We start from the raw sequence: 26,699 nt of genomic DNA on the forward strand, positions 1-26,699 counted from the left end.
CCCCCCCCCAAAAAAAATAAACCTATCCTTCTAGGCCACAATGAACACATATTTGCAAAGGTAGGAGATAGGATGTTTTTGCTACTCAGTTGATAATTTTAACCAATTCAGTCATATCCTATGTGGGCTTCCATTTATATTCCCTCTTGAACATTCCATAAATATCAGAGGGGTACTTTGTCATGATTTTTTAAAAATGTTTTTCTTTTTTCTTTTTCAGGACCTTGCGCTTGCCAGGAAGGCGCTTGTGTCGCTGAGCTGTATCCCCGGTCCCTGCTTTGTCATGATTGCCATCCTTGGATGGACCTGTGTGAGGATCACACAGCTTATGCATATTTGATTTCCCTAACTCCATCTCAGAATGCCTGAGGACATTTATGCCATGATGGCATGTGATTCCCAGATGCCTACATAACCACCAGTACTTGTATTTAATTTTCCACCTTTTTTTTTGCTGTTTTTGTTTCAGTTTGCATTTATGTGATCATTAGCAAGCATGGACATCTTTCCATGTACCACTGAACTTTCTCATTTTTGGATTCCTATTCCTATTTCATATTCATTTTCTATTGGGTGTACTATTTTTGTTGTTGTTGTTGTTGATTCTCGGGGAATATAGGAGACAAAAAGGAAAAAGCTAACAAATTTGAAGTTGTGATAGAGCCAGGAAAAAAAGTCCCAAACGTTAGCAATAACTTAAAAAAGACCCACATGTATGTATAAGAGAAATATGAGGCAAATCACCTCCAACATAGATCATAAGGAATCTACTATGTTTAGTTACAAAGATTCAGAATGTCTCTTTCCAGATTACTGTCTTTTCAGTTAGGATCATGTGTTTTTCTCTAAGCAGCAGGCCAGAGGATAGACTTGCATGAAACTTGTAGAGCACAGGCCAGCAATTCTCTTCTTCCTGTCTATCTCTGCTACTTATGAAATGGTGTTTGCAAGTGGCAGGAACTCGCTCAGATATTGCTGAATATTGCTTTGTTTGAGTTTGCTGGAAAGGTGATAAAGCCCAAGGAAACTGCCTACTCTGGCCATGTCACAATGATGAGAGCTTGTGAAAGAATTCAGACAGAGCCCTTCTTGGTGTTTAGTTCTAAATTAGCTACCATGATTTGCTTGATCATACACTGGAAAGGTGGACTGGAATAGGAATAGGATGCCTTCAAGTCGTTTTTCTCATCTGTTTTATCTTTTGGAGGCCATATCTTACTTTAGGTCATGCTACTTTACCCATTAACAGTGAACATGGCAGAAAAGAAGCTCATCTTGATTTGAGTCCTACTCTGTAAGGCCCATCTCTTTAAAGTCCTTCTTGAGGAGCTCCCTCTCTTTGCCATTCAGCAATTATTTCTTGCTTTATTCAGGCTTTTGCAGAGAAAGAGAATCAATGGGAGACTGCAGGTATATCTATATCTAATCCATATCTATCTCCATTCCTATACATACATGTATTTTATCAGTATAATGAGAGATGGGAGTTGGGGAGCTGGCAAGTATGAAGTCTATAGAGCAGGCCAATAGGCTGAAAATGTAAAGAGTTGATGTAGTCTTGAGTCCAAGATTCTTAGGCCAGAAACTTAAGCAAAGTTTCTATGTTGCAGTCTTGAGGCAGAATCACTTCTTCAGGAAACCTGTCTTTACTCTTAATACCTTCAACTAATTGGATGAGGCTCACCCACATTATGGAGTGTAATCTGCTTTACTTAGCATCTACTGTCAATCACATGTAAAAAAATACATTCCTGGAAATATCTAGACTTTTGTTTGATCAAACAACTAATCACCATAGCTTACCCCACTAACATATAAGTTAGCCATCCACCTCTGGACACTTTTTTTTTTTTTCCTCTGGTACCAGGAACTGAACTCACAACCTTGTGCTTGCCAGGCAGGCGCTTTGCCGCTGAGCTAAATCCCTAGCCCCTTCTGGACACTTCTTGTGTGAACCACTCATTTGGCCGTGATACACAGGCAAGCTAATGACACATCTAGCATTATCTTCTTTTGATAGTTAATTTTCTAAGTTTATAGGTTTTTCTTTCTAAGTCCTTGAGGAAAAAGACCGTGCTTGCTGTGCTTATGAGGTTCTTGGAGTACCTGGTGGGGTGCTTCACATATCTTGCTTAATAAACCACTGTTCATAAATGAATGCACATATTTGCAGTGAAGAATGGGACTTTGGTATTTTATATCTCATTCTTTTTATTCCTCAGTTACAAACCAAAAAGCTTCAACACATTCTCCAGGCAGTTCTACACTGTTGAGTTAGAAACATTTTGTGACCAGACAAACATTTCAATTCTCATCTCTCACTGAAACTTGAGTTTAAACTCTAAAAAATCAGCCCATGAATTTGATGCTGTTCTTTTGGTCTTCTACACAATAAAACATTTAAGCTTTGGTGGGAAATCTTGAAGATTCCTTTTGACTCATGTGGGCCTGTTTCCTCCAGCCTTTTGTAGCTTCCTGTTCCATATATTTTGCAACCAAAAGCATGGTCCCTTTGATGTACATTGTGGTGTTGCTTCCAAACTTTGGCAAACTCCAAAAAAGTCCTTGGCTTCATGGTTTTCTTAACAATCAGTGAAATGTCTCTTAAGATGCTTTAAACTATCTCATTCGGGCTTACCCAATATATGGTCAGTGACATATGACACTGACTGCACCACCTTAAAAGTGAAGAATAATCACAGTAAGATAATTAAGTGCTAAGGCATTGGTAGGGCCAAAAAAATGTGGAGAAAGTTAAACATGCAGAACTATCTGGCTCTAGGTCTTATATGTGTTGGGAACTTTCCAAAATTCAGAACATAGAAATCCCCATGATGCTAGCTCAGTAAATTTCCAGGCCATCTGAATCTCTGCTGACCTTTGGAAAACATAACAGCTTCTTCTTGTACTCATAGGACCAGCTGTCATAAGGTCTGATTAACCCGAAGTATGCTTTTTCAAATTAATTTTTTGTTAAATATTACTACAAATCCTATTCTCTATCAGTTTGCCCTAGACCAGAAATTCTCACCCTTTCTCAGTTCCAGATAGCCTCAAATTTTCAGTAAAATTTTTCTGGCATGTCCAGACCAAAAGAAGTTCCATCCTATTCCACTTATTAAATACGAACTCTAAAGAACATAATTAGTATCTAAGCATCTTAGTAGCAATTTTAAATAAATAATATCCAGATACTGAACAAATAAGAATAATACTTTTTATTTCATTCTCAATCACAGTCACTTTTTTATGAAATGTGTATGCACCTATGGGCTCTGCGCAGCATCCCAAACCTCACTGGATTGAGATGGGACACCATCACCCTTGTTTTCTGTTTCATATTTATTTTTGCATGGTATTGGATTTTTAACACAGCAACCACTAAAATTGTAGCCTTTTGAAGATGTGATACAATCTAAAGTTATATAGTATAGTGTAATGTTGAAACACTGACAACTTTAGATTTGCAGTGTCCAGCAGATGTCAAGGCTTGCTGTGTGTCTCTCAAAGTGTAAAATATCCGTGACATTCCTGTAAATTCAGAGCAGCACCCTGGGTCACCTAAGGGGTACAGTTTGGGAACTGTAACCTTACACATTAAATGTGAATTATTAAAGCAACATGAAAGTCTGTCAAATCAAAGAGGAATGGGAGTGTATTTTCTACTTCTGATTGAACTTTTTCTTTATATTCTGAGCCCGACTCTCTACACACGTAGCTACCCTTCACACTCATAGGACAATCTATGCTCATGTTCAGGTATCATTTTCCTCTCTTGCAATCCTGTACCTTTTGAAATACATACAGCCTGCTGTTTCCCTTCCTAATGCCTTGTTAATGATCACAGTAGTCTTTTAGCTTGGTGAACGATGCCGTTTATTTCATTGGTTATTTTCACTTCCTTTTTTTTTTTTTTTTAAGCTATTATTAAGTATCTGGAGTGTGGGAAACCTGGTATACAAACTTGATGTAGAGAAAGTGCTGCTTTGCACTGATATTACGTGCAGTAGCACTCCTCACTTCTACTCAGACCCTGTGCTGTTTGTGAGCCAGCAGAGGTCACACGATGGGCGAGTGTACGTCAGCCACTTGGTTGGTTTCACGGGGCTGTCCCCTTACCTCTTGGGTGGATTTTGAATCCCTTGGCCTTTGGTTTCTTTTCTGAAGAAGTCTCATGACATCAACAATATTTCATTTGTGCCTTTTTCTGATAAGGACTGGTTCCTGCTGCTGTTTCTGTTACTCTTCCTCCTTCTTCTCCTCCCACCCTCTCCCTGCTCTTTCTCCTCCTCGCGCTGTTCTTCCTTCTCCTCCTTCTTTTCCTGCTCCGCTTCTTGTTCTCCCATTAACACTTCCATCATTTCCCTTGGAATATTTCAGTCCTAAGGAGCTAAACACTCAACACCAAGCCCCTCACAGGAGTCCCTGGTGTCAGTATCACCCCCAAGTTCTCAAATCTGGAACATTTTCCTAATAGGCAGGAGAATGACCGCGCTGTTGAGGAGGGGGCTGAGTGTGAAGTTGGACTCATTTGCTCATCCTTCTCATTTTCTCTGCTTTCCAGTTTAAGAAGAGATTTTCCGCGATACTGTCCTGCTTTCCTCAGTCCCTTGTCTTTTCTCTCATTTCTTCCTGCCAGGACCCCCTCCTCCATCTCTCTGATCAGCCCCTTCCTCCCTTAACTTCTCTGCTACAATTCTGCACTCCCCCTTTGACTCCAGCCTGTAAAATGTCCTCGTGGCTGTCCCCAGTCAGGTGGATGCTGCCATAATTCCCGCCTGATATCAATAACCCATGCTAGTGAAGCCAGTGAGGTAATTTTCCCTGAAGCTCTAAATATAATTTAACAAGTTAAACACTGTAACATTGTGGTGAATACGCTATTAAGGGACTGTAAATTGCTTACATAGCATCAATAAACACAGTGCCCTCAAGCGAAGGGCTGTTAAGAGTTTATAATCTAAAGCAGCAGTTGGAGTATCACCCTGAGGCTCCAGCTTCAAGTTAGATAAAAACAAAGTGGCTGAAGGCCGCAGTTGATGCCAAGTGCACAGAGGAACACCACACGCTTTAGGGGGTAATTACTTTTTGAATGTTTGATGTGGATTTGCTGAGAAACACATCTGTTATCAAATTTGCCAATGATTAATTTGATTCTTCCACAGAAACGGAGAGAAGTGAGGTTGATGGTTTCAATTGGTGTAGAGGTTCCCCTGGAGATTGATTTTGTGTCTTCATTTTTGGATACCAACAAAATTTTTCGTATGGCCTGCTTTCACACATTGGCATACTCGCTATAGGATTGTGTGTATAGAAAAGGATTTTGTGTAATCACATTATCTTTGGTATTATTGAAAAGGATGTAGAATTTTAGAAATTAATGACCTCTTTTTGGAGCAGTATTACTCATTCTTCAGATTTCGCAAGGCCCATAGCATTCCTCTCCTGTTTTTTCCCCTTCTCCTGATGTCCAACCATTCCCTAGCCAAGTCCTTGCACAAAACATAGCCCTTCCACAGTTCCTTCCTGGGCTCATACTCTCAGCCACATGGTGACTAACCCTTTCTATGTTTTACTGTGAGCCAGAGCATTTGCTCTAAAATACTTGCATTTGAACACTGGAGCTGGAAAGCTCTTAGTGTCTTATAAATATTACTCATTAATCACCATGGCCATCAGACTGACACTGGCCATATATTCAAAAGTGGTGGAGAAGAGAAAACTCTTAGTGATCCGGAGACATGGGCAAGGTTGCTTGGTGGGTGGGACATGGTAGGGGAGGGTAGGGGCCATCATGGGCAGTATTCCATCCCTTACTCTGCCCCTGACTTCACACCTCAGGGTCTGCAGGCATCTTGTGATTTCTGAGTAAGCTATTCTTGATTTTCAACCAGCTAAGTTACAGTTTAAGCCTGAGTGGAAGCTCCTGAGTAGGATAAAGAGAATCTTCCTGTCCTTATATGACCAGTGGCAGACAGCAACCAGGATCTCTCCCTGGCAGTCTTGCATGTGGCTCTCTACCTTATTGACCTACGTCTTTCTGGCCGCAAGCCACAAATCTTGTGACTTTGTGTATCAGTCTCCATCCTACCTGCTTTCTTCAGCAGCAAGGTACTATATTCAGAGGTGAGAGAAAAAGGTAGATGATACAGGATGATTTGTTCTGGGGCTCCCAGTCTAGTAAGGGATAGCTTTGCTTCTCCAGCTGAGTTGAAATTCTCTATATTGAAATTTGAGGTAGGCAATTTCCAGAGATCCTTCCTAGGTATTCAATTTCTAAAACTGCTTCCAGCTGGTCCAGGCATCCCTGCCAGGAAAGGCTGCTCTCCAGGAGATGTTTCCACTGATGCCAGTCAACCAAGGTTAGCTCTTCTTGAATCTCCGAACACAGTGGGTCCAATTTAGTTTTCTCTGATAGTTCTCTTCATGTTAGTGAGATAATGCTCAAGGTGGGCTTCTTCAGTGTAGATGGGAAATGATGAAAACACTGAGATCAAAACATATTCTAAACAAGAATAACTTCATCTTACTTTCAAGCAGCTCCAGTTAATTTTCAAATTCTGTAGCACAGTGGGATCCCCCTTTCCCACCACCTCTAATTTATTTCATAAAACACAATCCAAATATATCACTGGAGATGCACCATAGCTTTCCTTCCTTTCAAGTAATGCATTTTTGTGTAAACATGTTGTTTATGAAAGAGCCTTTCACGGATGCTTTGTGTTGCTTTTGCACAAGAAAATACATTTGAAAAGAATTCTCCCCAGCCTGGCATGTAATGTTTCATTAGCCAACATAACCTTGTTTATTTGCTTTTTAAAATTTTATTTGGGAAAGGAAATCAATTTGCACCCCTGACATGCTGCCAGGTTCCTGTTTATAAGCACACAATAGGCAGCTTGGAGGGGGTAAAAATATATAGTTTATGATTTCAGCATTAAGTATGACACAATCTGTATATGAAACCATAGAGGCAATTGTGTTTTCCTGTCCCTGCAGCCACACTTTACAGCTTAAGCTTTTTATCAGAGCATTACTCCAGTGTGCACAGAATAAATGGCTCTAATTGTGCTGGGCACGTTTTTAAGTGTGAGAGAGAATTGTCAGAGCAAATGCAGCTCTTTGCTGTTCTTCTGGGGGGAGAGCTTTGGAGGTTGGTTTTTGTTTCTCTTTGTTTATGAGAAATACCACAAATCTCTTGGAGTTGGCACTGTAATTGTGCTGTATTTTGGGAAAGCTACAAGTGCCCTTCCTGTTGAACTAAGAGAGTTCTCGTGTCTCCTGTCTTCAGAAACTTTAGTTGTTGGACCTAAAGGCCAGTGTGTCCATCAGAGAGAATCCCTTTGCCTTCCCTCAAGCCCCCTACTGGTTGTGCCAGGTGGACGGTCACCTGCTGGGCTTCACCTTAACTCTTGTCTCCTTTAGTGGCCCGTCAGCTTTTCCCTTCCCCACAATGAAGTAATTTCCTCATTGGTTGAACACATTGAAGCTCAAACAAGAACAAACTATAAGGTCATTTATCCCACTTGGTGGAACTGAAAATCTAATCTCCCCTTTGTTAAATGAGAAGTCTAGTGATCCAGATTCTAGTCCTGCCTCCTCTTAGGTACGGACCTCTGGTCTCTATTTTCTTCTCTGTGAAGTCAAGTAGCTGAATTTGAGGTGCTCTCTGTTATCTTTCAAGTGTCAAGTTCCAAGAACAGTTATCTGGAAGTGTCATAGAAGAGTCTTTACCTCAAATTTGCAATCCATTCCTTCCTGTCTCCCAGCTTGCTCTGAAGCTCCATCTCCTGTTTTGAGTTTATCCGTCTGAAGTCCTGTCCCTATGCCTGTTAGTAATGTCTCTTCTTTTCCTGCCGCAGCTTCCTTAGTACTAGCAATTATTTTAACTTTTTTGGACCTGTTTTTTGTTGTTGTTGTTCCTTTTCATTTTTCTAAGGTAGAAGAAAAATCTAACAATTAAATCCTGCATATTAAAGGTGTTGTAACTCCTTAGGCCAATGCCCCTCTGGTTGCAGACACTGGGCCTAGGGATGGGACAGAATCCATTTCCACTCACCCTGCTATTTGCAGGGTCAGCTGAATAGCAGCCACAGTCTCTTGCTGAAGGCCCAGAAGGCTTTTCCAGTTTTCTTCAGTGACCCTTTATTTGGCTGAGCCTGCCACAGCTCTAGGTGTGCTCGCTGTATGAATCTAGAATGTTCCCATGCATCAGCCAAGGAGGAGGAAAGCAGACCTCAGGGAGAGCTTAAATACAAGGGGAATCTTTCATTATTCATCTGCACTAGTAATTAGAGAGTACTATTGAATAGACATAATTGGATCCTGTCACAAAAAATCAGGTGAAAGACCATAATAAGCACCAACTCCCCCTTCTATTCTGGCAGAACCTTCCTCCCCAGTCCTTGGCTTCACCATGAATTTTATTCAGCCGCTATGAGGACTCACTGCACCTTGTCTTTCAGTTGTCTTGGATACAGTGAACAGTATTATAAGTGTGTGCATGTGCATGGAAAACTTCCTCCAACTGTGTGTAACTAAATCTCAGTGAAATATGGAGGTGTGAAAGGATGTTGGAATTAATAGAGCACCACACATGACAAGGTATTCATGAAGACCCCACAATTCTAAGGACTGGTCTCTTTTCCTAGGCCAGCAGATAGGAGATAAGATTTGATCTCCAGACATTGTTGTTCCATGGATAGGGGAATGGAGTTGATAGAGTTAGCTACCCAGAGAAAAGCAGTCCTGGATATAACTAAATAACTGATTTGTAGGTAGAACTGCTTCGTGTAGGTGAAGCTCATAGAAAAATACCCAATGCTCTGTAGTTCATCTTTTGTCCTAAACATGACTTTTACCAATCATTATAAACGTTTATAAAGGTTTTTTGTGCTGATATTCTATTGACATTTTAGGGAGATTTAAATTTCTAACATCTAGAGGGGTTTCAAGACAATTTCATGAGTAGTAAACTACATAGGCCTATAGTTGGCGTTCTCTAAAAGTAGCCAGACAATTGTCAAATAGTTTTTAAAAAATTGGTCTCTGGAACAAATAAGCAAACACACATCTCTCGTCACCACAAGAAAAGGAGCATCAGTGCAAGGGGAGTGCTATCAGGGCTTTGGCCCCGTGACTCACTGAAGGCTCCAGCACTGCAGCTGTGGTTTTTATGTGAGTCTCTGACTCCCCTGAGATCTCATCTTTATTTTAGGTTTAGAAATATTATTACTTAGTCTACCAAATAATCTGTACTTTGGCTTTCCCACCTTGAATTGTCAGTAGAGCACAACAGAATGAAAATGAACGCAGAAGCAACTTGTGAAGAATGTTACAATTTGCAGAGACCAGGCACCTATAGACTTGTTGCCATAACAAAAGAATGGGAGGCTGCGGGGGGAGAGCACCTGAATAAAAATACTCCCTGGCATTCGCGCTTCTGCTCAGCAAGTCAACCCATAAATCCCAGCTGTCTAAGGGAGAGAAATGCAGCTTCTAAATGTACCTCCTTTCCTCCTGCCCAGAAACTTTGGCGGAAAGGAGAGTTGAGCTCAGCACCATAATGGCTTTATGGTACATAAACACCAGGTGCCAAATTCTTCCTTCTGTGACTCTTGAATATAAAGCCCTTCTTATTCCAAGCCCAGTTGTTTTGCCAGGAGGATTGTAGACAAATAGGAAGCTGTGGCCTTAAAGTGAGACCTCATTTTCAGGGCGTATAACTCGGTTCAGAGGAGCCGTGCATGTCTGGGCTCACCTGTGTGGGGTGGGGCTGGGTTACTTGGGCACAGTACGGGACAGGCATGTCTTAGCTCTGTCTTCCATTGTTTTTATAAGTCCAGTCATGATTATTTTGAATGCATAGGTAAATGCACAGCAAGTTCATTTAGTGGCAGTCTAACTTTAGAGGGTTTACAATCAAGAGAAAAAAATAGTTAGATAATTTATTTTTTCTTCAGTCACAGGAGGTATGGTACAGTGAAAAATGTATCACTGAGTCCCAAAATGAGGTTTCTGATATTTTAAGATCCTTAGATGTCCTAAGGTATGTATATTACTATATATGCATACATATGTATATATAGAAAACATCTGGACAGATACAATAAAATGTTAATTTTGTTTCTATATATTAAGGTGACGTGTGATTTTTTTCTTTTCTACTCATTTTTTTCTTGTATAAATTTCTCTAGTGAAACAGAATATTACAAATATATTGTTTATAAAATAACAGTCATACAAGCTTATTGAAGACATAATTGCACCAAGTATTTCTGATTGCCCACCCAAGTTCATTTCCACTGTGTTGTCTGCTTTCAAAGGCTGATGGGCACCTTCCATTGATTAGCACCTTCAACTTGTATTTTGCTATCAGGCTGAAACAGTGGCCATGAGGCATCACAGTGGGTTCTAGAGAGGGAGGAGACAGAGCTTGGTGTCTAGTCCTGCCTCCTTTGAACAGGGCCCACAGCTCTTGCCAAGTGTCCTCTCCACAGGGCTGTCTCACCTGCCCTCGGTGTTCTAACCTCCCTCCCTCCCGGGTCCTAGCGGCCTCTCCCTTCTCTTCCTCATATGGCCCTAAGGATGCTAACAGCTTCCCGCTGAAGCTAGCCCCAGGGCTGTACTCTTTGTGACTTCTCTGTACTCTGCTCACACTTCTGCAAACAGCCCCTTTATTAAATACTTCTCAGATTACCCAGTTTGAGTGTACCACCTGGGTTCTGCTAGGATCCCAAGTGATACAGCAGTCAAATTCTCCAACTGGAACTGTACATGTACCTGCAGTAAGTCTGTGGGTTAGCCAAAGCCTCACTTTCTTTCTGTTTGACTGGAATTTTATCAACACTGCTGTGCATAGTTGTGGGAGTGTACCCTGTGCTAGATGCCAAGTTTTGTTTGGCTTGCTGTGCTCCAGAGAAAAGTGCGATCACTTTACATTAGGATAGCATCGCATGTGACAGACTAAACCTCTCACTGGTTTTCTGTTATGTCACTGGAGTTTTGCTCTAAGAGCGAACAAATAACAGTAACAATGCTTCAGTTTCATTGGAAGAAATGGCAATTCAAAGGTACTTGTCCTCCAGTAAAACAGCCACTTCCCAGGATACAAAGAGGTGGCTGAATTCGTATCGATCATGAGGGCAGCATAGCAGCAACTTATGTTTGCGAAGTACTGAACAATCTACAAAGCAAAGCTATTCATGGAGAGCCACCTGACGGGTTTCACCAGAAGCGAAATGAAGTGTGAGCTCTCATTCTCTATTGTCTGGAGGAGGAAGATTATCTTGTAGCACATTTTCCTCCCTGCTGAAGATAGCATTACTGGTTTATGGTAAGAGCATTGGCACTGCCAAATGTTCAGGAATGCAGATGCCTAACCAAGGCCCTGGGCGAGGGAGCTTCCCAGCAACTTCATCTCAGATGGCCAGCCCTCCCCTCTAGCATTTTTGGCCAGGGGAGAGCAAAGTAGGGAGGGGCAGCTGGAGCAAGGAAAAGGCAAAGGGGTGTCTCTCCCCTGGCCTGTAACTTGTCACGAGCAGCTTCCAAGAGAGTGCTACGTTTCTGTTTCTGGTCATTAAGCATTTGATTCTCTTTGAAATGCTGAAGCCATAGACCCCTCAACATCCCTGTGGTCAGTTTATATGTCCTCTTAGTTTTAGTAACTTGACAAGGTTCTGGTAAGGCAGGGAGAGAAATTTGTTTAGTAATTTTAGAATGGACCATTGGCTTCATGCACTACCAGCACAGGCTTTTGGTGTGACTCCTCAGTATTTGGCCATATGCTCAGCTTCTCCTCTCAAGACTTTAAAGATCCCTTTTTCCCCCTAAGCCACACAAGTGTGAGAGCCTGGCAAAGTCATTGTTGCCATGTGTTCACCTTCCCCCAGCTGCCTCAGCATGCCAGTCTCTTTCTAGTTTCCAATCGCATTGCGCTGGCTCTTCCTGGGTGCCTAGGAGGGCCTAGCCTGCCTCACTGTGCTTGGAGGCTCTCGTCTGGGTTGACCAGACACATGGCCATTCAAGGAGCCAGTTGCGTCATGTGCTGGTGTCTGTGTGTTGAAATGACTTATGAGGACTCAAATCAGCAAATGTTATTTCTCTTTGTTAGGATCCCAGGCTTAGAGTGACCGCGTGCCTGACTTAAACAAGACAAAGTCATATATCTGCATTCCCATATCATCACCTCAGAAATCATAGCTCATTTGTTTATTTAGCCAAAGGTCATTGAGTTCTGTGCCAGGCACGGAGCTAGGCACCAGTGATAGTAGAGAAACAAGTCAGGTACTGTCCCTTCCTTCCAGGGATTTAGAGTACAGCAAATTGGAAATAATAGAACTAACAAGAGCACACCGTGAAACGAGCTTTAAAGGAAAGGATTGGTGTTCCAAGGAGGGAAGTAGGAGGGTACCTTTGGATAAGGAGGTAACACAGAGAAAGTGATAGTCACTGACTCTGAAGAGAAGGGAGTTCTATAAATTAAGAGATCAGAGGAAAGAAGAGCAGACCTATGAAATACTACGGATGCTGCAAAGCTGAAGAGTTAAAGCTCTTTTTAAACCATTGTCATATCTTGACTTTATAGTTAAAGGAATCAAGGGTGTTCTATCCTCATTTTATACTTGAGAAAACACCATCCATCAACTAATATGTCCCTTGTCTAGAGAGCAGGACTTAGCAAGGCAAAGAGGAAATTGCAAGGAATATGCAGTAAGAGTGTGAAGATGCAAGTCTGCATTCATGAGTCGTAGTGCTTTGTGAGGGTTTATAGAGTGGAGTGGTGTTTGTTAGGAGATGAGGCTGGATATCTTGAAGGCAGGGTTAAGTGTGAGCTTTTAATAAGAGCAGTGAGGAGCTATAGCATGTTTTTGAGCCAGTGAGTGGCATTAGAAAAGTGCTGAATTACATCAGTTATGTGCACAGTGACATGTGGAGGGGCTGAGAGGGACCAGAAGGAATAGAAGGTGGATAAACAGTAGGAAGAAGTGAGATCAGGATGGCAAGTGATAAACCTCCATGACCAGGGAGATAGCAAGGAAAAGGCAAGATGTAAGGTTCCTGAAGGGCAAGTTGACAGACTGGAGAAGTTAAGCAAAATCATATGCTTAATACTAGAATTTAGACGAAAATCTAGATCTGTTGACCAGCCCTTTGCTCTTCAGAGCATGCACAATGAGCCCTGGACATCATCTCTGCGGCAGTGCGTGCGCATGTGTGGAAGGATCCTTCTCAGGCTCCTGTGCTTGTCCTTCTTTTCTCTCCCCATCTGCATTCGCTCACATAGTGGGCTGACTGCAGCAAGTAATAGGCTGTTTCTACATCACTAGCAGCAGGTGAAGGACAGCCCGTGCACTGGTGAAGACCAACATTGATCTTTTCTATGTATTCACTCAGCAAACATCAATGTGACTGGCCTGAATGAGGCTCCAAGGAGAGAAATATGAAGTCAGGCCCTGTCCCTGTGGTCAAGGCATTCTGAGCAAGCAGGCAAAAGACTGACCTTAGATATCAATGAACATTCAAAGCTGTTTTAAAGCTCTGAAAGAAGGATGCAAGGGACAAGGGGAAGGACACTGGCGTAGTGAACTGATTCCACCCAGTGGAGAGCTGGTGTTAGCACTGGGAGCGGTGATGATCAGAACCACTGTAAAAACTGGCTGCTAACATCCGATGGAGATGTGTCCAGCACCGCAGTAACTGCTGTACTTGTGTTGTTACCTAATTTCATCTTTACACAAGCCTCAGGCAAAAGGTTGTCCCTACTCAAGAAACAAAAGAGCAGAAACACACACAAGCTGTAAACTTGCTCAGATCACACCCCACATGCTTGTTTGCTGAATAACTGAGTATGTTCCTTGCCACAGAGGCAGGCACGGGGTATGTGCCAGTGAACATGCCACCTTCCTTGCTCCATGAGGAAGTGCTGTGGAGGAGGGTCAGGCTTTCTGCTGGAGGTGTGCACAAGGTAGGGTGATTGCACAGAACAGGGAAAAACTAAGCAGGCCAAGAAGAATAGATGAGGATTCCCCAGAAGTGGGGACATTGGAGCTGGGTCTTAGGGAATGAATGAATTGGTTGCAAAGAGGCAGTATATGTGCAAGAGTGAAAAGGGGCACAATTGTTAGCAGACATCAAAGCCTGTGTGTGTGAGTGGTGGCAGAAACAGGGAGGACCTCTTGCTAGGAGATGACACTGCAAAGCTTGGAAGGGACCAACTTGGGAAAGACTCAGAGGTATGAGTCGGAGGTGGTGGTGGCCAGCATAAGTGATTCAGTGGGTGCTGCCCTGATGGAATGTACAGCTTTCTGCACAATTCTTAAGAAATGAGAGACCTTACTAGTGAGCAGTGAATTCGATCCTATCATGTTCAGTGACATGACACAAATTTCTACGGTCCAGGATATCTGCAGCTTCATCAGACGTGGACGTTGACTGGACTCTAATTCTAGAAACCTGGATATGGTATGGTCATTTTTTTCCTTTTAACTTCCACGTATTGGTTCATTTTCTGTTAATAATAATAGACTAGGTATGTTATATAAAAATAGGTTTATTTTGGTTCACAGTTCAGGAGGTTCAAGGTCAAAGAGCAGCATCTGGTGATGTCTTTCTCCCTGTGGGAGTCGGGGGAGCATGTGTGCTTATAGTCTCTCATCCCTCTCCCTCCTCTTATTAAGCCACTAGGATTCAATCATGGAGGCCCCCTCTCTGATGATCTTATCACATCCTAACCACCTCCCAAAGGCCCCACCTCCAAACACCACAGTTGGATTAAGTTTCTACCCTCTTAATACCTCACGATGGTGATTGGGTTACAATACATGAAGCCCTAAGGGACACACTCAAACCATATCCAAACCATAGCACCATGTGACTATATTTAGGAAGAAAAACTGACACAATAAAAGGGGAGACAAGAGCAGAAACATAGACAGTCCCAGGCCCTGAGCATCTGAAAAGGTAAGGGAAGGATCTTTGAGAGACACCTGGAAACTGTTTCTCACAGTCAAGGGTGGCACCTGAGAAGACATTTATTGTCTTGAGCATTTTACTATGGTAATAAATGAATAGCTATAAAATGCTTACAGGGATGCTTCAGAGCTCTGTTGCCTCAACCCCAGTATTAGGAAGAATGACAGAGGTCTGGGGATCAGAGGAGAGCATAAACAGTCAAAGGGATCTGCTGCTAGGTGGCATGCAAACTCAAGGCCAGAACTTCCTTAAGTGGGGGTGCCTGCTTCTGGTGATGGGTGAGGGCCAAGGGCATGATGTGTTACTTCACCGTATACAGGCTGTCCTTCACCTGCTGCAGTGTCTTCTCTCTCTTCAGAGGGAATATGCTCTTCAGGCAAGGGCACCAGTCAGCCATTTTGAAGTGAATTAATGGTGAACTCCCAGGCTTCCTGAGATTTTGAAGATGGCAGTCATGATGTTGAATCACACTAGTACTGTGACAGATGTGCTATAATTCTCAGGACCACATACTAGCGTTAATTTATGACTTCTTTTAATGTCTGTTGGAAGAATTGCAGGCATACTTTATTTTTTGCTTTGTCATTCTCCACAAGGAAATCTTTTTATCTGCAGACTTTTGAGGTAGTATGACTTAGTAGTTTTGAACTTGGTTGAGAGTTCTGAAGCCAGGGCTGGGGATTTAGCTCAGCAGCACAGCAGCTGCCTGGCAAGCACAAGGTAAAGAGTTCAGTTCCCGGTACCGGAAATTCCCCCCCCCACCCCAAAAGAAAGAGTTCTGAAGCCAAACTCTCTAGGTCTGAGCTATACTACCTGTTGGCTGTATGACTTGCATCAGCTCCCTCAACTTCTCCAAGCCTCAGTTTCCTCATCTGTAAAAGGGAGAGAGAATAGCCATATCTGCCTCTTAGACTGGTGATAAAGTTTAAATGAGTTTTCTGACATAGAGTAAGGATGCATAAGTGTGACCCATTATTAATATTATTTCTATTAATATCAGTCATGGGCAGTAGCCACCAGAATGTATTTTTTCTCTCTGAGTTTTATGTTCTAAATTTTATCTATTTGCTGTGAAACCCTGGAGCATCCGTTATCTCACCTGACCCTGATCATAATCTTGTCCACTGAATGATCATCTCTGCTTTCAAGATGAGAAGGGTGTAGCTCAGAGAATAGAAATAAAATACCATAGATGATATGAAGCTGATGTGAGCTTAACCTAGGTCTTAATGATCCCATTGCTCTTGCTTTCCTTTTGCATTGCTTAGAATTCTCCGGGAATAAATAACAAATTCTGAAAAAGCAAAACAAATGCATGTATCAAGACTGGAGACTTCACAGTACCCTGCACTCACCTCCCATTCTGCTTTTTGCAGCCATTACCCGAGGTCTCCCTTATCCTGTTGCCCGTCTCACCTTGTGTGACTATGCTGAGGAGAGTGCTCTAGAGAGACACAAGGTGGCCTGCATAGATTTGGGTGCCCTCCATCTCCCTATCTCCTCTACTATCTCACTATACCCTCAGTCATGGAACAGCCTTCTCCTTTAGTAAAGTCCAAAAATTACCTACACTGCTCCCAGGAGCACCAGAAGGAAGAGTCAAGACCCTTTAACATCTTTCTTACCTTTCTAGAAAGCCTAGCACCTTCTAGAAGGGTTAGAACCTTTATTTTTCTGTGAATGTCTTGAGCATCTTTCAGATGCCATTCATGGATGTTTACATCTGGGAGGTTTTGAAAGTCTTTATAACTTCCTCGGGCATCATTAAGATGCAGACAGATCCAAAGTTGCACAACTCAACTTGTAAACACACGTTGACGATGACCCTCATTCTTTATGGAGAAACCCATAAAATCTCTTCACACTGGCAGTTGGATGGAATATAGATTTGAAGATAACATTTTGGGACCTTGTGGGAATCAACCTCATTTTTCCTGTATGCTCCAGCTTTCACTTTGAATTGTGGTCCACTTTCCTTTATGTTTTATTACCACACCCTGAAATTATAGTTATTTTTAAGAACATGGATGTACATTAATATACACTGGGTTGCTTTTTGCATATTGTATGCCAAGCCCATGCATGCAGGAAGACAATTACCACTCTACCTCAAGCTCACTGAGTATGCAATCAAGACTTATTATTTTCCTGGTTCTCATCCCATTCACACCCTTTATGTTAGAACAATGAATGGAGAGCAAAGTATTGCAGGACACCGAAGGGAGGCAGAAATCAAAGAACATGCTAAGCAATTTCCACCAAAGAGGGAAAATTTTAGTGGAAGATAATTTTCTGTGGAGCTTTCTTCTGTGATGACTGAGAGAATATATTTTTTGCAAGGTCCATTTCTTGCATTGTGATCCCTTGGGTCTGGTGGAGAGCTATAATTTTAGGAAGGCTCACTTCTACAAAAGCTTACGGTTGTAGAGAAAAATTAAAGTCTGTAGGCCCATGAATCATAGTTTTAAAAGTCTGTTTGGATATTTAATGTCTCATAAAATGTAAAAAGAGAAGAGACTTGTATTGTATTAAATCTGGAAAAGATCACAGAGACCAGGTACTCCAAGCCCCTCCTTTTAATGGTGAGGCTACTGAGCTTGGGGAGGCTGAATGATTTATCCAGGTTATATGGCTACCAGGAAGGGAAGAGACACTGTACTAGAGGAGACCTCCTAACTCTCATACCAATATATTTTCAAAATTATTATACATTACTAATCATCTGAAAATATGTGAGCCAAAGCATGAACCATGTATTATAAATGAAAGAATCTTAGCCATAGAAGAGAGCTTGGAGGTCACCTGGTGCTGTCTTCCCTTCTGATGCAGGAATACTGTCGTGACATCCCTGACAAATGACACCTAGTCCTGACTTCACTCAAGTTCTGGGAAACTTAGCACTGTACAAGGAAGTTTATTTTGTCTTTGGGTAGCTGTACATATGAGCAAACTTATTTGACAGAAGGTCAAATTCATATCTTTGAAGAGTCATCCTGCAGATGGTAAGGGTGGCCAGAAGTAAGTAGCCTAGTACTGGTGACAGTGAGGAGTTTTACTCTTTTCTCATCTTAAAATGAGGACAGTAATACTTACCTTAAAGAGTCACTGTGAAGATTAGGATACAATTTATAAAGCATCTACCATAGTGCCTGCTTCAAAATAGGTACTCAAATTGTAGCTATTATTGACTTTTATTGTTACAATCCCATGTTTTGAATTATACAGCAATGCAGACTTTGTCTAATCCCAGAAATATTTGAAGGCAGTTAACATGACCCTCTAAGTCTTCTTTGCTTTAGACTAAATATTTCCTGATTTCTCTACCTTTCTTCCTGCAATGCATTTTGGAAGCCTTCGTTGCTTTCATTCTCTCCGATCTGTCAATTTCCCCCTTAAAATATGGTGGCCAAATGTGGTCAATTCAACTTATTCTACAGTGGAATAATTACTTTCCTTGATCTGGATGTTTCACTTCTCCTAAAGCAACCTAGATTTATGTTAGCATTTTTGGAGGCCAGATCACACAGTTGATTTGAGGAAAACCTGATTCTGCTATCCAGAACATTAGCCTGCCTCCCAACTTTGTGTCAACTGCAGATTTGACAAGCATTGATTTTTACATCTTCATCCAGCTGTTGATAAAAGAATTGAACAAGAAAAGGCCAAAGGATAAACTTCAAGGAACACTTTGGATCCTTGTCTGTCTACTGACATTCATCCAGTGTCATCAATTGGTGACATAGCATCATAGTTTCAAATCTACCCACCTGCTCTATCACAAACAACTTAGCAAGATCCTCTCATTTTTTGTGTGTCTTTCAAATTGGATATGTAATTTTTCTGGCGCACTGTTCTTTTATCAATTAAGAGAGGTTTTGAATCCATAATTGAGACAATGTAAGAAAATAATTTCATGTTTGAGTTACTATGTAATGCTTAAAGAAAAAATCACCTTCTTTAAATGTGAGATGACAATGTTTTTGCTGGATTGTTTATTTTTCTGAAATGTTTTGAAATTACTCTCTGAGTCTGGGGAAGAAGATGGAAGAATTTCCTGATATTCTGTGGGAGGAATGGGAATATTATTGAAGCATTAGAATATGACTTTCAGGAGCCTTTTCTATTTCTCATGGAGATCTCAGAGACAAAGAGATTATCTAAAATGTTGGTAGGGAGATTCGATTTGATCAATGTATGTGTGTATGGAAGTATCACACTGAACCCTATTAGTATGAACAATTAATATGCATTAATAAAAAGTTTAAACATCAAAAAATTTGTTGCTGGGGGAGAATGTAAGATATATTCCCAGATAGTAATATTTATTCTTTCCATCATTCTGAGAAAATAGTCTTTAGCTTTTGTTTTGAAAGGTAGCTGTACCTCTTTTACTGAACACGCGTTTCTTTGAAGAAATCAGATCTGGTTCTTTGTGCTGCAGTATAAGGCTAGCTTTCCTTGGTTTTTATGGTGGATGTAAAGAATGTTTGTTGGTCAGTTGTGCCAAAGTGGTCAAAGATTGGAACCTCACTTTCAGCATCATCTTTCAAGGGCCCATTTAACATTTTTCGACAGCTTTCCTTGTCACTCTACATAGTATGTGACTTTCTTAATCCTGACCCTTTCTGTTTCTCCAGCTTATAACCGAAGAAGCTCCATAGTACCTAAAACTCTATTATGGTGAGCATAATTTCAGATTGACAGGACATTAGCACACTCTCAAATATTCATCAGAGAGTAAAACGATAAGCTTTTATCATCCTGGATTTTCCAAGAATATGGTTTTATAGTTCATTCACACACCCTGTATTTGTCAAGCACTTATTTACGCCAGGCCCTGGCCTACACAATGGAGACACAGTGGAGAATAAAATCACGTTTAGATCATTCTCTGGTTGTACCTACAAAGGAGGGGAAAATGACTACTAATCAGATAATCAAATACAATTATAAACTTGTGGACAGTCCCATAAAGGAAAAGGAAACAGTGCCCGTCCCTGGGAAGGTCAGTGGAGGCTTCCTCCACGTGATGCTCAGCCTGAGAGTCGAAGGTGGAGTCAGAGCGAAAGCACTGGTGTCAGAAAACAGCGTATACAAGACTTGTTGCAGTAGTGGAACAAGGTCACACTGAGAGTGGGAGAGGTCCAGAGGGTGAGAGGAGTCACAGAGAGCTAGAGTGAAAGTGGTGTGAGATGCACTTGGAGGTTGGATGGACCTTGGAGGTTACACAGAGTGCTGTCGGTACTTTCCAGACCACATGTAACCATCCAGTGGTTCAAGGTGGGAGGCGAATTGTGGGAGCTGTGAACGATGTGTCAAGTCTTGCATTTGGAAGAGCTCACCGTAGCAGTAGCTTGGGGAGGAGGAGGAAAAGAAGTCGGAAGGAATGAAGGAGGCCACTTAGGAGCCCATTGTCTGCTCCAAAAAGGGACATAATGGTGTTGGATGGAGACTGGTGGAAGGAGGAATGGAAGAATAGAAGGAGATGATGGATGCCTAAGGTAATTTGGGGACTGCAGATGGGATCTGAAGAGAAGAGGTGTTGAGGATAACTCATATACATCATATTCATTTTAGACATTTACATTCTGTGTGCATTTAAAGATAGCACATGGTACACAGTACACAGCTCCACAGAAATAGTTCTACAGAGAGCCAGAAATCCTTTCAGACCTCAGAACTATTATTGACAAAGTAGGTGACTAAGGGCACAAAAAATAATGTTGAGTGCCTTTGAGAATCTAAACAGTGGGAAAAGTAATACCTGAAATATTTACCTCACAAGACTTCACCAAGACCTGGGGAAATAAGTTCGTGAAGGCTCACTTTCAGAAGAAATAGCACCATTGCCTTAATTTTTAAATCGTTTTGACTGAGCCTCTCTAAATCCTATGAAAAGAACTAAAGCATAGCCCTTCCTGCACTGCCATCCTAATGCAAATCATCATTTCCTTTCATCTTTCCTCTCCTAACTGGAGTGATTTCCCACATGAGGAAAACCTCCCAGTAGAGAAAAGGAGCCTCTGGACCACGTGTACATAGAAGCCTTTGCGATCCCTTGATGACACAGTCAGCTCACAGTCTAAGCCAGGTGCCCAGTTTCCATTTGGACAGCTGACAAACTGTGTGGTTAGGTTTAGGAATCAGAAACCTGGGAAAAGTGCCGTGCTATGGACACCCGCCCCCTTACCTTACATGTTATCACCATCATTTCATATGTAGAAACGCCAAAGTGCAGACAGATACATATTTTTTCCTTGAGTGAATTGCTAGTGATATTCTATTTCTTTTCTCCCATCTTTAACCCATTGTCCAAATGACCTCTGGCAGTCCCAGCCCTGCTGGGCTGAAGGGCCATACCTAGCTGTCCACAGAGACTCTCTTACTGCCCTTCCCTGTTACTTCAGTTGGCCATGCACTTGTTCTTTCTTTACTGGCTTCTGAAAATCTTTATCTTATTTCAGCTGCAGTGCATCAGTCAGTTCTTGTTCTCCATCAGTGTTCATGTCCGTTGTTGTCCTAGTGAATTTCTTTTCTAACAAGAACTATTTTTTATTTTTGTTTGTTTGTTTCTTTCTTTCTTTTTTTTTTTTTTTTTTTTTTTTTTGAGACAGGGTCTCACTATGCAGTTCAGGCTGGCCTTGAACTCACTTATGTAGTCCAGACTAGCCTCAAACTCACCAGGATCCTCCTGCCTCAGCCTCCCAAGTGCTGGGATTACAGGCGTGCACCGCCAACCCGGCAAGAACTTTTTTAAATCAGTTTTTTAAAAACAGTGTCTCGCTGTGTCATCTAGCCTAGCCTTGAACTCACTGTGTAGCCTGGGCTGGCCCAAAACTCCCTCTCCTTTTGCCTCAGCCATTTGAGGGTTGGCACAGTTACATTTTGTATTTTGGCTTGTATTTAAAAGTTTAAACAAAGGAGTCCCTATTCAAGTTCCTTTAAGTAACTCTGATGTTTCACTGGTTCCTTCATTAAATTATTCAGATGATAGGTGTTTATCAAATGTCTACTCTGCTCCAACTACTACGGGATAGAGTATAGGCCTTCTACATTCTAGAGGAAAAGATAGTAATCACGGAAGCGGACAAGCATCACAGTCCTGTATTCCATTGTTTCGTGTAATTGTTAGAGGCTGAGTTTATGGAAATACAATAGAATGCTGCAACTTTTCTTCGTCATCAGATTTCAGATGCCCTTTCATCTGTTCAAATCATCCCCATTCCACAGCTTGTTAAGTACCTATACAACAATTTGGAAAAGTAGTAGTTTCCTGGAGAAAACATATTGGCCACTCTTCTAGGACTAATAAGAAGCAAAATGTAATCCAGCGCGATTGTCATTTGAAACAGGACACAGAACTGACTTTGCTAAATCACATGTTATACACTTACCTCAGAAATCACTTTTCAGTGCACTATATATTACACTGAGTCAGGAAAGGTATGCACTAAATATCCCTGATGTAAACCTAACTTCAGGATGGCGGCAGAGTGATAAGCAGACTTCAAGGCATTTCTTTTGTGTTTTACTCTGAGGGTGAATAGTTATTTTTCATCTCCTCATAGCTGTAAGCTATAACATGACGAATGGGCCCAAGGCTTTCCAGAAGCCATAACTTTCTATTTAGTTGACACTACCAGATTCCCAGTTTTGGCCTTGGAGAGCTTGGGAGCATGAAACATTGCCTCCCCTTGACCTTTCTCCTCTGTCTTCTTTGGGCAGAATATTTCAATGCATAATACAGTCGGTGGGGCCATGACGGGGCCTGGAGCTCACCAGCTTGGCAGCACCCGGATGCCCAACCACGATACCAGCGTTGTGATTCAGCAAGCCATGCCGTCGCCCCAGTCCAGCTCTGTCATCACGCAGGCACCTTCCACCAACCGCCAGATTGGGTAAGGAAATCCCCTTGGCTGCCTCTGGCTGGGGCTCAGAGAACACTCTGGACTTTCTCTTTGTTTCTGGTACTCAGATTTGTTGGTTTTCCTTGCCGAAGTGATATAGCTGAGAGCTCGGAGTGATGCTTTCGATGAGAGCAGAGAGGGAGTCTCAGTTTGTTGGAAGCTATTTTGATCCTGGAAATGGGGGAGAGTAAGTCATTCTGTGTCCTCATGTCTTCAGAGAGGATTTGTGAACTTTAAGATGATCGTAGGCAAATTTATGCCTGTTATGGAGGCCGGAACAGAGTTCTCAGGACAAGTGCTTGACAATGGTGGAGGGAAGTTCTCCAGCCTGCCTGCCGCCTGCGTGTGCCCTGCCTTCCTAGGAGCTGCTCAGGCCGTCACCTGTATTCTCTGTCTTTCCACAGTCTCTTACCTCTGACCCTTCTTTGTAAAAAAAATTATTAGCTGTCCCTTCCCTCTGCTTAGGTCCATGCTCTTTCCTAGAGCAGACAAAACCCAGGAAGCAGGCTCCCTTCCTCTCATTTATGTAAAAGCACAATAATGAGGCACTGAAGAAAAATTGATGGTGGCGTCCCGTCACTGAATCCAGGCACGTATATCATATGGTATGATGGGAAATTGCTCTCCGGCCTTAGTATCCTGGGGGTAATACCCCAGCCTCTTGCTGGGCAGAGTGCCTGATCTGAGCATCACCTACATGGGGATCACCCAGCAATTTTTAGAAATGCAAAATTTCTGACCCTGCTTCTTTATCTCCAGAGTAAAGATGGAGTCTGTTCTTTCTAACCTCAGAACAGTAAAGACGAAATAAAGGATTGAAAATGTACGTGCGTTCTTAGGAAGAAAAGGTCATCACTTAAGCCAAAAAGCCATAATAAATGTGTCTAGCTGGATGCTGACAACTGGTTACTCTGTGTTCCCAGAATCATCACTTAAAAGAGAAGTGGAGCTCGCTGTGTTTAGTATAAGCATCAGAATTCAGTTTGACCTTTCAGTTGATTATTGTTTATGATGATTTAAAAAGAAATTTAAAAGCTGCTCCACAGTTTGTCATTGTGCCCATCCACCTTGTTGCTCACGTTGGTTAGAATTCCAAATCAACAGTGAGCAGTGGCTTATCCCTCAGAATGTTCTGGAATGAGTTCCTTGTGTCTCACATTTCTCAGCTCATCAGGATGGGTTGTGACACCTTAAGATATGTGAGCCATAGGCAATGACTGTTCTCTGAGTTTTCCATAGGTACCTTTGATTTCCCATTCAAGAAACTGAAAGTTAGGCTGGCCATTGGTTGTTTGGCTTTGTTTAAAGAAGCCCATGCTAAATAAGCAAGGATCTTCGGTAAAAATTTCTTTTCTTCTTATGACTCTAAAAGTAAAAGTTGCCATTATCTAGAGTAAGAACCCACGCATGCATCCTGCTAAGGGCAGGATGGATTCATTAAAGACAACATCCAAATTTTTCAAGGGACTCCTTCACTCTAGGGGCCTGGCTTTGGGTAGACAATTCACAGCTAGGCAAGCTAATTATAAATATTTTATTTTTCTTTCAAGGAGAAAAAACATAAAATGTGCCAGAGTTTACTAGCAGTTTTACAGCATTCCTTCCCCCCTGGAGTTCTCCTGCCTGCCCTTCCACCCTCACCATTTACCCTGTTGGAGGCCCTTAGCATTCACCCATTGTTCCTACAACGCTGGTTTTTATGGAACAGTCTTTTAAGGGTTAGCACTAAATTTTAAGGTGGGTGTTGACTCTGTCAATAATTTACCCAGCTGGCCTGAGACTGTACATTTGGGTGACATCTGTAGGCTATGTCAATCTGCCTGGATGGATGGGGGTGTTTCTCTGGTACACATGACCCCCTCAACACACTCCCTCTTCCCATTTATTTCCCAACTCGGGGTGTTACATGTCTCTCCTAGAGTGTTCTAGGAGATAATTGTCACTTTTAGAACTCTATTTCACTGCCAAGCTTGAAGGAGGCTATTCCTTTTCTTCAAATTCTTCCCTGTTGTGCTTACTATGTTGATTCAAAGCAATACATCTGTCATTTCCATTTTCTCCCTGTGACCCATCCAGAACTGTGCCCGGATGATCATGGGGGCTCAGCAAGAAAAAACCCAGCCCATCTCACCAGTGCACTTAGTATAAAACTCTAGGTGGTAACATTTGGGGATAGTTGACTCTTTTATTTCTCTCAGCAAAGAGGAAATGAATACTTATTTTAAAACATGAGTTTTCTCTGGAGACTGTGTCTTTAAATGAGCATTTGAAATTGCAGATAGCTTTTTTTTTCTTATTCTATATTTTTTCTATGAGTGTGAGGCTGCACAGAACCATATTGTAGTAATATTCTGATTTTTATCACAACCTCAAGTATTTAAGTGTCAAAATCTGGCCAAGCCACCTGCAAATGTTTGCCATGGCTACTGGCCAACAAAAACAGCAAACAGCAATGAAGGTCTCCATTCAGGCTCAGTGCTTAAGCCGCATCCAGCCAGAGAGGCTGGGACCCACCTGTGCCCACGCACAGCCCCTTGTGCTGTGGCCAGCGGGTATCTACACGACTGGAACTTTGTGGGAGATGGCACAGCTTGGCTCCTGCTCCCTCTTCTTTCCTTCCTTGCCACCAGTTTGGGGCTTCTGTGGCCAACCCCACTTTTACCCTTTTTTCTTTCTCCTTTCATGCTTCAAAATTTAAGCTTAGAGGTTTGACTGTATTAGAAATAATATTGACATAAAAGACTAGAAAATGTGCGTGGCTGCAATGATCAGCGAAGGCATTCTAAGCATTGGATTTGTATTCTTTGGGGCCAAGCACTGAGTCAGAGCAAATCAAAATGAGTAGAAATGTAAAATCCAAAGAAATAATGTTAAAGTAGGTAGAAAGGCAACATACACAATTTCTGTCCCCTACTATTCCATGGTGACCCACACTATACCTTATGCTCAGTTGTGTAAAAGTAGTGCTATTATCTCAGTAGAAACTGGAGCTTAGTATAAATATCCCAAATTGCGCTTATGTGGTTAGGCAGGCTAGAAAAACACACAGCTCTACGGAGTGTGGGAGGCTTCCCCAAACTAGTGACTACTTGTGCTCAGTCATCCTGGCAGACGCTCTGTCGGGAAGTGTCTTTGGCTGATTGATGGTAGCATGTTAGGAGATAAGTTTCCCAGATGGAAAAAAAAAGGTGAGACATGAGCTGCAAGAAGACAAGAGAGACAGAAAACAAGCATGTGTTAAATAGAGATGAAATTGATTCAGCCTTGCACCAAGTATGTGGCATTTCCCAAGCAGTATCTTTGCTCCAGTCATTTTTTATTAGATATCATGTAACAGGCTCATTAATTTAGGATCAAGTCAGCAAAGCCTGGGAAAAATGGTGGATGAGCATATAATGGTAGTGTAAACGCTCTCATTTCTTCTCTCTCTCTCTCTCTCTCTCTCTCTCTCTCTCTCTCTCTCTTTCTTCTCTGGGTCTCTTATCAGATGAGACTTTTTGTGGGAACCAATGATTAGTTAACTAGGTGACTATCATCTTCATAGATGCCAGCTTTCCTAAATAATTCTGTTTCTTCTTCTGGGGTCAGAGATAGGAGATAACTCTTCCTCAGTAATTCTTCAGGACAGCAATGAAGATAAGAGGAACTGTGGAGCTCTGCAAGAATAAGTAGCAGGACTGAGTTCTGATGGGTTATAGGAGCAGCTGCTAAAGTATTCTACAAATGTTCTTTTTTCTTTTTAATTCTTTTCTCTGTAGGGAATTGGGTAAGTATATAAGTATATATAAATTATATATATATATATATATAGTAGATCAC

General features: G+C 41.9%; 1 protein-coding gene and 1 long non-coding RNA gene across 2 annotated transcripts in view; one reads left to right on the forward strand and one right to left on the reverse strand.

Annotated features, from left to right (window-relative positions):
* Creb5 (cAMP responsive element binding protein 5) overlaps positions 1-26,699 on the forward strand; it is a 388,897-nt gene that overhangs the window by 127,667 nt on the left and 234,531 nt on the right. Inside the window, exon 5 of the mRNA XM_005377470.2 lies at positions 22,699-22,871. Coding sequence (XP_005377527.1) covers positions 22,699-22,871 — 173 coding nt within the window. The remainder of the gene's footprint in view (positions 1-22,698; positions 22,872-26,699) is intronic.
* The window catches only part of LOC106147795, a 1,925-nt gene continuing 1,553 nt past the window's right edge, over positions 26,328-26,699 (reverse strand). The window contains exon 3 of the long non-coding RNA XR_001232761.1: positions 26,328-26,536. This is a non-coding gene — a long non-coding RNA (uncharacterized LOC106147795). The remainder of the gene's footprint in view (positions 26,537-26,699) is intronic.

The sequence above is a fragment of the Chinchilla lanigera genome, unplaced genomic scaffold (genome assembly GCF_000276665.1).
Source record: "Chinchilla lanigera isolate Chin_1 unplaced genomic scaffold, ChiLan1.0 scaffold00009, whole genome shotgun sequence".
In the NCBI taxonomy this organism is placed as follows: domain Eukaryota; kingdom Metazoa; phylum Chordata; class Mammalia; order Rodentia; family Chinchillidae; genus Chinchilla; species Chinchilla lanigera.